Source organism: Suricata suricatta, chromosome 11 (assembly GCF_006229205.1).
Source record: "Suricata suricatta isolate VVHF042 chromosome 11, meerkat_22Aug2017_6uvM2_HiC, whole genome shotgun sequence".
Taxonomy (NCBI): domain Eukaryota; kingdom Metazoa; phylum Chordata; class Mammalia; order Carnivora; family Herpestidae; genus Suricata; species Suricata suricatta.
The window spans coordinates 94,741,435-94,757,832 of NC_043710.1; the positions used below are offsets into that span (position 1 = coordinate 94,741,435).

General features: G+C 40.7%; 1 protein-coding gene across 1 annotated transcript in view; it reads right to left on the reverse strand.

Moving 5' to 3' along the window:
- GRIA4 (glutamate ionotropic receptor AMPA type subunit 4) overlaps positions 1–16,398 on the reverse strand; it is a 552,500-nt gene that overhangs the window by 444,313 nt on the left and 91,789 nt on the right. Inside the window, exon 2 of the mRNA XM_029956122.1 lies at positions 11,394–11,448. Coding sequence (XP_029811982.1) covers positions 11,394–11,409 — 16 coding nt within the window. The 5' untranslated portion in view covers positions 11,410–11,448. The remainder of the gene's footprint in view (positions 1–11,393; positions 11,449–16,398) is intronic.

Here is a 16,398-nt window from a genome sequence, read left to right on the forward strand (position 1 = left end):
TTTTTAATGTTTTATTTATTTTCGAGACAGAGAGATTCAGAGCATGAGCGGGGAGGAGTAGAGAGAGAGAGGGAGGCACAGAATGGGAAGCAGGCTCCAGGCTCTGAGCTGTCAGCACAGAGCCTGACGCAGGGCTGGAACCCATGAACGTGAGATTGTGACCTGAGCTGAAGTCGGAGACTTAACCAACTAAGCCACCCAGGCACCCCAGGATTTTTTTTCTTTTTACCTCATATGAGAAAACACCTAAAGTTTGCTCAGGTCTTGGGTCCTGCATGTTGGAGATCTACCCTCCTCTAGTGGATGACTTTAGCCTTCACAGACTTCAGCAGGTGTGGTCTCACCTCTAAATAGGACAACAGCCAAGTACAACGGAGGGGTGTCTCCTACTCTTTCTTTGTATTAAGAGTGAGGGATTCCTTTTAGCAGTTTCCTATCAGCTTTGTCCTTATTTCTCATTGGTCTGAATCACATGTCCAAGCCTAAATCATTTAACTGAAAGTGCAGCCAGATCTCCATGATGGTCTTAAGCTCATGGTCGGTCCACTGTCGTTTGTTTTTAAATTTTTTAAAATGTTTATTAATTTTTGAGAGGCAAAGAGAGACAGAGTGTGGGTGGGGAAGCGGGAGGTGGGAGGGAGGGAGGGAGGGAGAGAGAGAGAGAGAGAGAGAGAGTCTAAAATAGACTCCAGGCTCTGGGTCATCAGTGGAGAGCCCTAAATGGGGATCGAACTCACAGACCATGAGATTATCACCTGAGCTGGTCTGATGCTTAATCTACTGAGCCACCCAAGCACCCCCACTGTGATGTTAGCAAGCTGAGGGAAAACACAGATTTGTGGTAAGTAAGCAAGAGGGTGAACTCTAGGTCTACAATGTTGATTGCTCAAAAGGAAGAATTTCTTTGGGAAAAACTCTTACATTCCCCCTTAAATGGGTTTATTGCTCTTATAATACCATGTGTAGTAAGACTTTACATTACAACATTAAGAAACAATAAAAATCATCAAAACTCCCTGAAAGATCCCCAAAGGCCAATTATCACATATTATAAACACAGAACCATGTTAGAGTATCCACACTATTCCGGAGCATTCTCAGAAGGACTGAATTGTCATGAATTATTCACAATGTTATCTGGTGACAGTCGCAGTAATGTTGTGAAAAGGCTGAGGTATTTCAGGTTAGTCATGACTAACTTAGAAAAACGTGTTGTGCTTGTTTTTTAATGGCTTACAAGCTTATTCAAGAACAGTGTCATTTGGTACTTGGAAAAATAATAATAATTATACCCAACATGAAAATTTATGTCTTAGAAATTCTTTTTCCCCCCTCTTTGTTCATTTGTTTTGTTTTTAAAGATTCCACATATAAATGAAATCATTTGGTATTTGTCTTTCTTTGCCTGGCTTATTTCTTTCAGCTTAATACACTCTAGGTCCATCGATATTGTTGCAAAATCTCTTCCTTATTTTGGCTAAGTAATATTCTGTGATGTGTATATACACCACATCTTCCTCATCCATTGATCAATTGATGGACACCAGATTGCTTCCGTACCTTGGCTATTGTAAATAATGCTGCAATAAACATAGGGGCTCATAAAACTTTTCAAATCAGTATTTTTGTTTTCTTTGGGGAAATGCCCAGTAGTGGGATTACTGGATCATACAGTACTTTTATTGTTAACTTTTTGAGAAAACTTTACACTGTTTTCCACAGCAGCTGCACCAACTGTCATCCCCACTGATGCTGTATGAAGATTCCTTCTTCTCCATATCCTCGCCAACACCTGTTATTTCTTGTCGTTTTTATTCCAGCCGTTCTGACAGATGTGAAGCCATATCTTATTTGATGTATCTATTATTGTTTCTATATATCAATCTTGTAACCATGGCCAACACATGCAGTAATTAAGGATCTAAATCCAATATATGCCTTTCCCACCTAATGTTTTTTTCTTTTAGTCCTCTATGACATTGAGTTTCACAGAGAAGATAACCAGTCATAAATTCTTGAAGTTAAGCAGCCTTGGGAAAACTCGCTGAACAGAGAAAAGAAGCACACTAACCCCCAACTATCCCATTCAGCAATACTTGGACTTGGGATGCACTTAGTAAATATAGAGTTTTTAAAACCTCATAGTTTTAGGTAAGAAAGGACCAATGAACACTTAAGGAAGAAAGAAATCTTAGATCTACATCATATGATAAATGCCTAGTCTTCTTATATTAGGTTGGGGCACCAACTGGGCTCCTCCCTCACAGAAAATGGCTTCTTAATTTTCCTGATTTCTTTAAAGGTCAGCACCAATTGTGATGATGAGAATGGCCCTAGCTTCATGAGACATGACAGGAAACCCTCCTGAGAAACTGCCAACTTTTGCATTAACCTGTGGGGGCTGGTCTTTCTGAATGGCTTGAATGGGATCTGTATCAGTAAATGATGGGGATTTTAATCCCATTTGTGGATGGGCAAATGAGAACTTTCATCCTAATGAGAATCTTTACCCTAAGCTGCTTTGATTTTTGCCTTTCTTCTCTTGGCACGGTGGGAGTGGTAGCAGTCTGTGTTGGTGGTGTTGGTGCATGTGTGTGTGTGTGTGTGTGTGTGTGTGTGTGTGTGTGTGTGCGCATGCATGCGTGTGTAGTGGGGGGTGTTGAGAATTTGCACATGTAGCCTTTGGAGACAAGTATCGAAGGTACCTGAGATAGTAAATGTCTAAGCATTGGGAGAGTGCTCACCAAAAAATCCCAGGGGGAACATGGTCATCATGTCTGGCTAGCTTAATGAAACAAACATAATATCCGGTCAGAGGATGACTCGTAATTGTCCTCAAGTCTGACTACTGTCTGCATTGGGATTAGCAAATCATCTGAATGTGTGAGCTCCTGGTGAGGGAAGGAACCAAAGTAGGCTCTGAGAGCTTGATTAGACTAGTAAGGTAAAATCAGACCATGGCTGTTTTGCTACAGATGGTCCTTCCTCATAATTAATGAGAAAAACTGTTTGTTATTCCATTGGATGAGGCTCCCGATTCAAAGCCTGACCTCCATCATATCTGCAAAGACCCAGTAGAGGTGTCAGTGTGGAAGGAAGAAGAGAGAGAACCACAAGTTCTACCTCTGATGGAATAAAGGGATTCTGAAGCCAGGCACACAGTATGTGCACCTAAGTTCCAAAAACACACGTTTTGTTCCAAGCCAGTATTCAAATCCACTGACATAAATTGTAAGAGAAAAAAATTAAATTTAATAATATTTATTGAGTCTATAATGTATAGCATTGAATCAGGAGAGCTGAAGCATCTATCTTACTTGTCCTGTATCGGATGATTATAGCAGCTACAATTCATTGAGAAATTATGATCTTGCAGTCACCATGGTCAGTGACTGATGTTTACCATTTCACTTAAGCTGTAAGTGAAGTATAGAAGAAATATACTTTACCCCATTTTATGTATGGAAAGACCAAGGCTCGATGACTTCAGGCTCTTGTCTAAGATCACACAGCTTGCCAAGATGCTACAACACACTTAACTAGTTTGCTACATTGCTCAAGTAGTTTAAGGAAATGTTAAAATCCAGAGATTTGCTCCCTCAAACACATAAACCATTTTCTCTTTCAACTCCCATGCAAATTCTCTAATAAGCTCCCAAATATCTACATTTATATGGGATTCAGATTCAAACAGAATGCAGTGGTCACACTACTTGACAACGATCTTGCCAATGAAGCAGCAACCGTAATTGGAAGAATTGTGTACTATGCACACACATTTGCTGTATTCTCAGTAAGCTTACAGCTGCTGGCACAGACATCATTAGAATCTAGGAAAACAACTATTTCCAAGAGAACATCAACATAATGCAAAACATGGTATGCCAGGAAGTGAGGACATTTGAATATAAGTTAGTGAATGGAGGAGCAGCTGTGATAAACCAAGTGGAATCCTGCCTGAGGTCCCTTGTAAGAACTGCTTCTGGAAAAAGAAGTTGGGCTCTTAATGAAAATGGATGGTCAGAAGCATTGTTTTGTAACCTATGACAGATGTTACAGACGTGATATCTATTTTATTTTTGTCTCGTTTTGTTGGTGTGTGTGCGTGTGTGTGTGTGTGTGTGTGTGTGTGTGTGAGTGTGTTGGTATTCACACTATAGATTTCTCTTAATGTTTCAAGCTCTCTGTAACTTCTCTTATATATTACTGGATAGGCACTGTGCCCAAACTTTTATTTTTTCCCGAAGCAATGTTATAATAATTCTTCCCTGGATGACTGATGTTTGTTTTATTTTCTGAGTTGAGTCAAAAAGAAAAAAAATATGTTGAAACATGAGAACACAATTTAGTAATCATTTAAACTTAAATACCTCCTTTTCTCCCTTTCTGTTTCTTGATTTTGCTGCGGACGTGATGTAGGCACTAAATGATTTTAACAGAGTTTATATTTACAACTGATCTCTGTGTCTACTACATTCTTTGTGCTGATGGTAATTCCAGCAAAGAACACCTGCTCCTTCCCTCTCTTCCTGCCTATTCTTCTTCCTAAGTGCTCCCCCTGCCGTGACTTATCCAAGAAAACACTGCTGTTTCCTGTGATTGGTGGTAATGACCCTACGCTCTTCCTACCACGGAACTTGACGCAGCCCGTAAAGACTCCAATTCCCTCTCCACGCCATTCCCCATAAATATTCTCAGTTCCATCCATGAAGACCTGCTTTTGTTTTTGTAAGTTTATGTATTTATTTTGAGAGGAAGCGGGGAGGGGGGTGGCAGACAGAGATGGGGAGAAAGAATCCCAAGCAGGCCCTGAGCTCTCTGCTCAGAGCCCAGCGTGGGAGTTGGACTCACAAAACTGTGAGATCATGACCTGAGCCGAGGTTGGACACTCAACCCGCAGAGCTGCCCAGGAGCTCCATGTAGACCTGTCTTTAGTCCATGCCTCTGTCTGAACCTCCTGGCTCTCTGACCACCTGGAACACAGCTTTCCTACTTAGCCTGCCCTGTCGCCTCTTTCTTCCAGTGCCAGCCAGAGTCTAAAAGGGCAGTGGGGACTCACTGTCTCCACCTCCTCAGCCACCTGGAGTCTGAGGGGTCTCCCCAGCCAGGCCATCAGGCTGCGCTGACAACGGTCTCCAGCCCATGGAAATTCTTCACTATGTATCATTTCAGGTTGCTCTACCGTTAGACTTTGTTGAGGACTCTACATTCTCTGGTATTTTCTATTCCCTTACTTTCAACATTCCTTTGCTCTCTTGGGTTCTATATTTCTGAGCATGTACCCTCTGCTCTCTTGGTGACATTTCTTCCTCTCCCACTATGTAACTATGTATGATACCTTCTAGCCTTAATCTGATTTTCTATCTATATATTCCCTTTGCATAACGTTACCCATTTTCACGGTTTTCAAGTTTTCATGTTTGAAAAAATATGTAATGATGTCCCACTATCCACTGTATTGTCCCCCTACCAATCCCATCACACATATTCGGCCCTTATTACGTGCAGAGTATATATTCTCTATGTCTTCCAGATGCTTTACCAGAAACGGCCCCTTATTCCCAACATTATAAAGAAACCAAATCTCAAAGATTGCAAGTAAAGTTTTCACACAATGTTGTTGGCTACTCAGGGCAAGACCGAGAGGGAAGGGCCGCTGACTCCTTCCAGCATCAGGGGTAGCTTCCTAGTCCCACTGTTCAGGCTCACAGTCCTCCCAGGAGCCGGGGCATCGGCAACCCTGTGGGCCCAGCCTCTGCAGCTCACAAACTACCCCTTCCGTGTTCCCAGCACACGTGCGTATGTGTCAGTTCTCAAACTCTTTTTTCTTTTTGCCCTGGAAATGGTGAAGAGTATCAAATGCCTGTCCATTCTTAAGTCAGCTCATGAGTCCATCTCTGCCAGGAACCTTCCTCCGGATCTTCTTACTCATACTGAGGGGCCCTCCCAGCTCTGAAACCTTCAGCTGCTTTCCTTCAGCCTGGATTCTACCGCAGTCTATTCTGTTATTCTATCATTTCTTATGATGCCGGCAAGGTGGGGAGACTCTGGGTCAAACCAGAAGCTTGTGGGGGTTCAAGCCTTTGGCTCTGCTGAGGACCCAGGAGCGGGTCAGCACGGACATACTGCTCAACAAATATATTCTTTATTTTATTGAATTTAAAATTGAACTGAATTTCTCTGTGACCTCCTTTAATGCTGGAAAATGGGGAAAAGAGCTTAGTAATGTAAAACTAATGCTGATGTGTGAGGGAAAGCAACAAATGATTGATTATACAAGTCTGTAAGAGGAAGTGTTTTTGCAGCTATTCCTAGCTCAGTAAATCAGAAATAGCTTGCCAGATGTGACTCCCGGTTTCCTATAAAATTCATCATTTTCTATATGCATTTACAAAGCAGAGAAAGGATTTTATAGATAGCAACACCCAAAGAAAATGAGGCCTGCCTTGCTCCCCTCTCTCCCTCCTTCCCATCTCTCTCCATACCCCTCCATACCCCTCCCTCCTCCCTTCCTTCCTCTCTCTCTCTCTCCTTCCTCCCCTCCCACCATCTCCCTCCTCCCTACCCCCTCTCTCTACAGCCCTTCCTGCCTTGTCCCTCCCTCTCTCCCTCCCACCATCTCCCTCCTCCTTCCCTTCCTCCCTCTCTCTCCCTCCATCTCTGTCCACCCTCCCTCCTTTTTTCTCTCCTTCCCGTCTCTGTCTCTTTGTTCCCCTCCCTTTCTCCATCTTCCACTGCCCTCTCTCCCTCCCTTTCCACCTCTCCTTTTCACTCTTCTCCCTCTCTCTCTCTTTCTCTCTCCTTCACCCCCCCATCTCCTTTCTTCCCCTTCCCTCCATCCTTCTTCCTTCCTCTCTCTCTCTCCCCCGCTTCCCCTTATACTTGTATAAAACACACTGAACTATGGATATGGAGCTGAGTTGCACAAATTTTCAATTTCTGAACAGATACACTTTACTATAACAAGGCTATGATACTGATTCAAAAACAATAGAGTTGAACTTGGTGATTTCGAGGTCTCTCACAGTCCTGTGATTCTGTAACTGTGTTAAGGCAGCATTTTTAACAACAATATGCTAAATATTCAAAAACACTTAATTCCAGTTTAAACCTAGGGGCTCTCAGAAGCAGCAAACTGCTGGGCAGTCTGCCTCTTCATTATCCTCCTACTGACTAACATCCCCCTGTCCCTCCAGTGAAAGCCCCTCTCCGCCGGCACCATCCCCTTGCCCAGACGAATGTCCACTTTGCTTCTACCACAGGAGCACATCTCTCCAAGATAATATTTTCAGTTCAGAATCACTAATAAAACTATTTTAGTTATTTACATTGCCTTAGAAACGCAGCCACGTGAATGGTGGTGTAAAACACGGTCTGTGTGCCTATGTTCTTAAATACCGCCCACAGCCAAATTTTATTACAGTGAATTTCAAACCTTTGTTTTTGTGTGAGATCCAAGAGGGGTGTTTGTATAAATATAGGTCCCTAGTCTCTACCAAGGACTTCCTGTCTAATAGTTTTGGGGGGAACCTGAGAGGTTGGAAATTTTACTAAGCACCCTGTGTGACTCTGATGTCGATGGTGTGGTTTTGTCTGGAACAAATATTGAGTAAACCTGGCCCTTACTGTTTGCTCTTGACTCCTTTCCTGCCGTAGAGTAAAGAACTTAACTTTAAATACCACAAAATATTAAACATCACAGTAAAATCACAACTTGATAGCAGTTGTTTTGTTCTGTGTGGTAACCTGAGATTCTGATTTCAAACCCAAATCATATGCTGAGCGTCACACTGACAAATCATATTGACATACTCACAATACTGTTCACAACCTTACACAGCATACTTTTCAATGCTGAGGACTTGATAAGCTCGCTGTAATCACTGCATTGCGTAATTATGAATTAATGTTCTTATTAACAATAGATCTCTTTAGGACCCTGATGTCAACAGACAAGAAAACACATTCTGGAACTCTACCTTACAAGTAAAGGGGCTTTGAGTGAGGGCCTTGTGGTAATTCAGGATGTAAATGCTAGTGACTGAAAGTTCTGCTTTGCAAACTGCAGCCCGTGGAAAATCATATGATGTCATGTTTCTGGTTTACTTCAATGCATTTAGTTCAAATAGCTCAATATGATCAAATGATCAACAATCAGAAAAGAGAAATAAAATAAAGCCATCAGGAACAATTAGATTAATGTAATCCTCAGATTAGAAATAACCTCTCTCTAGGGGCACCTGGGTGGCTTAGTCAGTTAAATGTCTGACTTCAGCTCAGGTCATGATCTCACTGTTCCTGGGTTCGAGCCCCGCATCAGGCTCTGTGTTGACAGCTAGCTCAGAACCTGGAACCTGCTTCGGATTCTGTGTCTCCCTCTCTCCCTGACCCTCCCCTGCTTGAACTGTCTCTCTCTGTATCTCAAAAATAAATTTAAAAAACATAAAAAATTAAAAAAAAAGAACCTGTCTTATCTGCTTCACAAGGTAGGAATTTCCTTTTTATTTTTAAAGTTTTTTTGAACGTTTATTTTTGAGAGAGAGAGAAAGAGAGAGAGAGGGAGAGAGACTCCTAACCAGGCTCCAGGGTCCAAGCTGTCAGCACAGAGTCTGACACGAAGCTCGAACCATGGACCTCAAGATCATGATCTGGGCTGAAGGTGGATGCTTAACCCATTGAGGTACCTAAGCACCCCAGGAATTTCCTTTTTTTAATTATCCATTCTCTCACTGACCAAATGGGAAGTGATCTCCTTTTTTTTAGAGGTGGTTTCATTCTCCAGCATTCAAAAGTAATTATTAGAACTATCATTTTTATATTTAACCCAAACCAACATTTTTATAATTTCATCACTTGGTTTTCTCAAGGGGATAATTTTGCTCCCTCTTTCACATGGCAGCAGGGGAAGCAGTGCATTTCATAGGGTGAGTTGGACTATTCTGCCCAACAGAATAGGTTGGACTATTCTGTGCTAAATGTTTGAAATGTAGTAGCGATTTTCCTCCCCATTTGGTCCCTGTGAGGAAGGTGTTATTTCCCTTCCTCTCTCGCTTTATAGAAACAGAGACAGAGACTTGGAGAAGTTAAGCAACTTGTCTGTGGTCATAGTTACAGGGATAGGAGTCAAACTGGAACCTGGATCTTCAACCCAGTTCACTTTTTTTTTTTTAATGAAGATTTTTTAAAACTTTTTAATGAAAAAATACACAGAAAAAAACTACAGGAAGTAGTATAATAAATCATTAAGTATCCATTACCCAACATCAAAAATATCTATTTATGGCCAATCTTTCTTCATCAATATCCACCTAGTCTTCCACCTTCCAGCAAATCCCAGATTTATATCACTGCATCAATATGTCAGTGTGTATCTCTAAAAGATACTCTTTTAAAAATAGAAACAAAATACTATTACCCAACCTAAAACATTTTCAGTATGTAACGTTTTGTAGCAAAAAAGAAGTGTTCATAATATAATGTGAATTAGTATAGAATGTTGTAAAACTATATATGATATTATCTTAGCTGAAAGAAAGAGAAAGAAAGAAAATAGAGGAAGAAAAAGAAAGGAAAGGAAAGGAAAGGAAAGGAAAGGAAAGGAAAGGAAAGGAAAGGAAAGGAGGAAGGAAGAAAAGGAAGAAGGATGGAAGGATGGCAAAAAGGAAGGACAGAAGGATGGACAGAAGGAAGGAGGATGAGGAGAGGAATGGAGGGAGGGAAGAAAAAAATAAATGCTTATTCACAGAGAAAAATAATTAGAAGGAAATATATTTAATTACTGCCAGTAGTCTGTAGTCACCCCTGTGTCATGGGATTAGAGAAGATTTTGGTTTACTTTTATCTTTCAGTGTATATATTTACTAGTAGGAATCTACCATGTTAGATAACAATCCATCCTTTTAACACTGTAAGATTTCTAATGTATTGAGCACCATCAATCAGCCTCTACTTCTTGCACAACTACTGTGTCAACAAAGTACTGAATGCACAGTGAATGAATAAGCATTGAATGAATGAATGAATGCTGAACAAATCGCATGGCTACTGATCTCAAAATAAATTAAGTCACCTTCATTTTTACATGAATTATGATAGATTTCAGTGGAATTTTTTTTACTACAAACAATTTTTTTGGCAGCCTAATGGCTTTAATCTCTGCACACAATGGGCTGGGCGCTTGGCTCATAGGATGGAACATAGAGGTACAGTTTATGTTCTTGTGTAGCTAGGAGAGTTGGATAAAAGATTCAGGCTCAACAAGTAATTGCAGAGTACAGTGAACCACAAGAATGTGTAACACAGGAGATTTACCTAATTTTGGAATATAGAGAAGGCCTCCCAAAGAAGCAGGCTCAGCACTAAAGAATGAATGAGAATTAGCGTAATCAACACTGGAGAGGAAGAGCATTCCAGGCAAAAGGCATAGGATGTGTGAAGATGGAGAAGGAGGAGGACATGGGATATTTGAAGAAACAGCCCAGTGTGGCTGAGGCGGGTACAAGTGAGGAGACAGAGATCGAGTCAAGGTACGATGGAAGACATTGGTAAGACTGAAATGGTGCAGGGCCAATGGGAAGACCTTGAAGGGCTTTAGATAGAAATTATTTCTTTGTTGGCTTTCTAGAGCCAATGCAGAGGTAAAGATGATCGGTCCCTGTGATGCACATGTATCTTTCTTATGCGGCCAGGAACACAAATGCCTTCAGGGAGGAGCTGGCCCCCTCGGGCCACACACACAGTGGGTGATGGTTAATGGTTCCGCCATCCTCATTGAGCACTGGGGGTCCCACTTCCTTGAGAGGCAGAAAGTGATTCTAGCCCGAGGATTCTATCTGGCTGCATAAATCCTCGCCCAGTGCAGCCATGCTTTCTCAGTCTGCAAGACGTGGGTCTTAATTACTACTGCTCTCCCAAGAGCTCTGGTTTCTGAGCAATTATTTCACTCAACAATTGGCTTTTAAGTTCAAGAATTCTAGTTTCCACAGCATGAGTTTGAGAAAGACAAAACACTCTCATTCTATATCTTTCTAGCAACACCATACCAGTCAGCAGTCTTGGTCAGCACATGTGTTAGACGCTAGGTTGGCACGGGCTGGGCATCATCATTTGGCGTCTTTCAATACATCCCACACATACGATGTCTTTTCGCTTGCTGCTGCTCCCGAAGGAACACACATTCTACCAACTACTCAAGATATTATGCATTTCAGTCTAACCATGAAAATCAAGGAATAGATTTTGATATGCAAGCTTCCACTTAAAGGCAAATTGAGGAAGTTACGGCTTAGTCTTGAATTTGAAATATATTTAGGGATAAAATACCACTGATTTATTAAGAGAAACGGAGACTTTTTCTTACATGCACACAGCATAGACTTGGATAAATTACTTACCTTTTGGGGGCATCATCTTCCTGATCTATAAAATAAAAATTCAGGAAGAGTCTGCCTAGAATTAAAAAAAAAAAGTTGTTTTAGATTTAAAGTCCATATATATGTTACAGGTTTTATATAAGGTATTCCAAAGTATATATGAATATATATGAATGATGTATATATACTACATTTCATACTGAAGTTGTATAATTAATATTAAGTAATTTCAAATGGCAAGCCTTTTCTAAGATCAAATAAAGCAGAAAAGAAAGATTTTTTATTAATGTGTGGCAATGATTATTTATATATTTTGTGAGTGTAATAATGACAGTAAATATTTATATAGCACTTACATGTGCTGGGCATTAAGTTCTTTTAATGTACTAACTTTAAATTCTCACCTCTCCTTTAAAATATGACTAATATTAACCTTATGTAATAATGAAGAAACTGAGGCACAGAGAGATAAGGTAACTTTCCAATAATCACAACCAGGATGATGAGTCTAAGTGCCTGGGCTCCTGAGTCCATATGTAACCACTGCATTATGTCATGTTGCTGCACAATTTACTAGGGAGCAGAGAGGGTGGCATGGTTTGATTAGGGGTCAATCTAGGAGTTATGAGGTCTATTCTCTAGGCCAGAGATAATCTTGAATAAGTGTGTTATCTCTCAAGGCCTCTGATATCTCAAAACCAAGATTTGGGAATTTAAATGATTTGTCATTTTTTTTTCAACACTTTCAGAAGATGGGTGGTATTCTGGGTTCCTTAAGTCTGCATCTGAGTAACTAATATCAGTTTTAATTTATTAAAAATAAGTGAATGTATAAAATACCCTTAGTTCTGAATTGTATCATTATATGTACTAGAATCTAAGATCAAGTGAAATATCACTGAATTCATTAACAAATAATTATGATTTTAATTTAATGTAGTGACATTTGTCCTATTGTACAAGACTATCAAAACTTTTAATACATTGCTCGTACTTAACCAGATTGAAAACTGAAGAAGGTGGTTTTTAAGATGCTTCTAGCTTTAAAAAAATTTTTTTATGTTTATTTTTGAGAAAGAGACAGAATGTGAGCAGGGGAGAGGCAGAGAGAGAGAGACAGAATTGGAAGCAGGCTCCAGGCCCTGAGCTGTCAGCACAGAGCCTGACGTGGGCTCAAACTCAGAGACCGCAAGCTCATGACTTGAGCCGAAGTCAGATGCTTAACTGACTGAGCCACTCAGTCACCCCTAGCTTTTTAAAAAAGAAGCTTTGTTTGTTTGTTTGTTTGTTTATTGAGTTTATTTTGAGACAGAGAGAGCATAAGTCGGGGAGGAACAGAGAGAAGGAGAGAGAGAGAATCCCAAGCAGACTCCATGTTGTCAGTGCAGGGCCTGACTTAGGGCTTGATCTCAAGAATTGTGAGATCGTGACCTGAGCCAAAAATCAAGAGTCAGATGCTTAACTGACTGAGCCACCCAGGTCCCCCAGATGCTTCTGGCTTTTTAATAGTGAGGCTTCAAACATGGCTCCCAAGTAAACTATATACACATCCAAGAAGTTTTTTTTTAACTCTCTCTCTTTAATTCTGAGCTGTTCACTTTTGACAAATTAAATGTGAGCTAGGTCAGGCTACATGACTTCTGAGTCTAAGGTGGTAGTCCAATAGGTTCTGCCTCCATCTCTTGGAATACTCACTCTGGGAGCCTGACGCATCATGGAAGAAGTCCAACCACCTGCTCAACTAAACAGAACCATGGAGACTAGAAGGCAAAGGTCTGAGCTCATACTTTCTGTTGTCCCCATTCATATCCTAGACCTGCAGATGAAGGCTTCACGGACCCTCAAGACCAGACCAACCGTCAGCTAAACACTGTTACGTGAACTTGGTGGACGTCATGTGGGACAGACTCACCAGGCATCTGAGTGCCTTCAAGTCATGAGATGTAAGAAGATGGTTGTTGTTTTAAGCCTCTAGAGTTTGTAGCAGTTACACAGACACAGGCAACCGACAATTCTAAAAATACATAATTCAATATATTCATCATGGACTCACATTTAGTTTTTAGATTTTATTTAAGTTGTTCAAGAATGGACCCTGGTCAAAATGGTGGTCCTATTGAAGTTCAGTACAAGCACCCAATGGAATAATGGAAAACCAGCAATGAGTTTGGAATCAGAAGTAACTCTATCTCAGTAGGTAATAAATTCTAGCAAATCACTCTTTTAGTCTCATCTGAAAAATGAGAATGATATTAGCTATCTTATAAAGGATTAATCATAACTTATAGAAGTTATGTTCAACTACTACTAAATATTATTAGTAGTTGTTATGGATCAAATTGTGTACCCTCACATTTCATAAATTCATATGTTGAATCCTTAACCCCCAGTACCTCAGAAGGTGGCTTTATTTGGAAATAGGATTATTACAGATGCAGTTAGTTAAGATGAAGTCATACTAGATTAGGTAGGTCCCTAATCCAATAGGAATAATGTCCTTAAAGAAAGGAGTACTTTGGAGAAAGACACATACACAGAGTAGACGATATAGAGAAAAGATGGCCATCTACAAGACAGAGAGAAGGGCCAATACTTTGATTTTGGACTTTTAGTCTTCATAACTGTGAGACAAGACTTCACAACAAAGGACGAGAGCTTTGTTGTGAAAGCTCTAGCAAACTAATATTGTAGTATCAATGTTTCCATTTCTAAACTCACAGTGACCATCTTTCCCACCGGGATCCAATGATTCCTGCAACCTGAAACTCTCATTTCACTTCAGTGTTCTGTACGCTACTAATTTATACCAAGAAGCAACATATTTAAGAAAATTTTGCCTTTAAAAAGGATCATCTGGAAAACGTTATTATCATTTTAAAAATTTTATTTATTTATTTTTGGGAGAGAGCTCACATAAACAAGGGAGAGGCAAAGAGAGGTAGAGATAGAATCTCAACACAGGGTGCTCAAACTCAAACTGTGAGATCATGACCTGAGCCAAAACCAAGAGTTGACACCACCCAGGAGTCTCTGGGAAACATTACTTTTTAAGAATCATCAATATCAGTGGATTGTCAGGATGCTTTTTTTTGAAGAGAGAGTCCTGGTATTTCTCAATTACTTCAAGTCATAATTTGTGGTCAATACTGAGGTTTTGATGAGTACCTCAATTTTTGAAGGGATATTTCAGCGCTAAGTCTGCAGGGCAAAGCAATGTTTCTAATACATAATTGATGCTATATATTTATATAAAACATGTCCGGTTAGAACAGACTAGGGAATGAATTAATTCCAACCAAAAAATAATCCAATTTGACACTAATTGTAAAAACAATTGGCAGAAAGAGCATGGAGTCTGCTGCTCTCATGTAAGCAGTGAAGTTACCATGGCTGTGACAAGTAAAAGTAAGAAAACAGTAGCTCTAATTAGCATCCTGACATCTATGCATTATGGAAAACACTGAGAGTAACAGAATGCTTTAAGAAGACGACTTTTGGTTTACTCCTGTTTGAAATCATCAAGCTCTGTTTGTGCATCTAATAAATTCATTGCTATCACATTAATGGGCAAAAATCAAAATACATATACTCAGTGAACAGCATGTCACAGGACTTTGAAAATATCTTATCAGCTACTTAAAAGCATACAGGTAGATTTCTGGGGTGCCTGGGTGGCTCAGTCGTTGAGCGTCCCGCTTCAGCTCAGGTCATGATCTCACGGTTTGTGGGTTTGAGCCCCATGTTGGGCTCTGTGCTGACAGCTAGCTCAGAGCCTGGAGCCTGTCTTCAGATTCTGTGTCTGCCTCTCTCTCTGACCCTCCCCTGCTCATGTTCTCTCTCTTTCTCTCTGTCTGTCTCTCTCATTCTTTCTCAAAAATAAATTAAAAAAACATTTAAAAAATTTAAAAAAAAAGCATACAGGTGGATTTCTGATTAATGCATGAACATTTGCACAGAGTGCACCATGGCTCTCAGTAACCACTTCCGGTTTTCATGATTTTGGAGTCTGATTTTTCTTGTCCTTTAAGGTGGAAACAACTAACTAAGTTTATATCACAAAATAAGCATCCTTGGTCAGAAAATAAGTTTTAAAAATCTCAGTCTTTAGCCTTCTATTTAGAAGAGTGACTAGCTCATTCAGGTATTCAATACACGTATACTAAGGTCTAAAATGCGTCAGGCACTGCTTTGAGTGGTGGAGGTTGTAAGAGTTGCCAGGGGAGGGTGACTGAGCCGCCACTTTGCTGTGGAGAGCTGCGAGCACTGATAACCCCCACCTGCAAACCTGGAATGACCCACACAGTTTGAAAAGCACCAGTGGCCATTCTATTGCGGGTCAGATAATAGTTCCAGGCACCGCCAGGGACCGACGACCCCCACTCTCCAATCTGGACTCTCTCAAACAGGAAAGTCTCACCACTGGAATTCCAGCATCCCCCACCGAAGCAAACAGCCAATCCTATCCTGCCACCGTCCAAAGATGCCCATACTTGGCTATCGGCCCACCTGAGCTCAAACCTGGAACTCCTGCACCCAAAAAACACCTTGCTCCCCCATATCAGGCGCCACTTCCCTGACTCCCTACTCCAGAGTCACGGAACCTCACCCGAGGATTGCAGACTCCAATAAAGGCCTTCTTGGCTCCATAACTTGGTCTCTCTCTTTCCTCTCGCCTCTGCCTCCATCTATTAAACCTTACAGAGGTAAAGAAGTGAAGAGCAAATATCTTCACGGTAAGGGAACAGACGTCCTAGTGAAGGAGAAAGACAATACAGAAAAAACTTACAAATTAAAAAAAATTCTTCAGATAATGATAAGTTCTATGAAGAAAAATATTTTAGGGCAAAGGGAAAAAAAAGGCACAAGAAGGGGGTTGGGATGGCAAGAGACTGAGGTTTAGTTAGGAGGTAGGGGGAGGCTTCTGAGTGGGCATAGGAATAAACATACCACGTACAGCTCTAGGCACTGAGCTTTCCAGGTAGAGGGAATGTTATATACAAAGTCTCTAAGGCTGAACGTGTTCAGA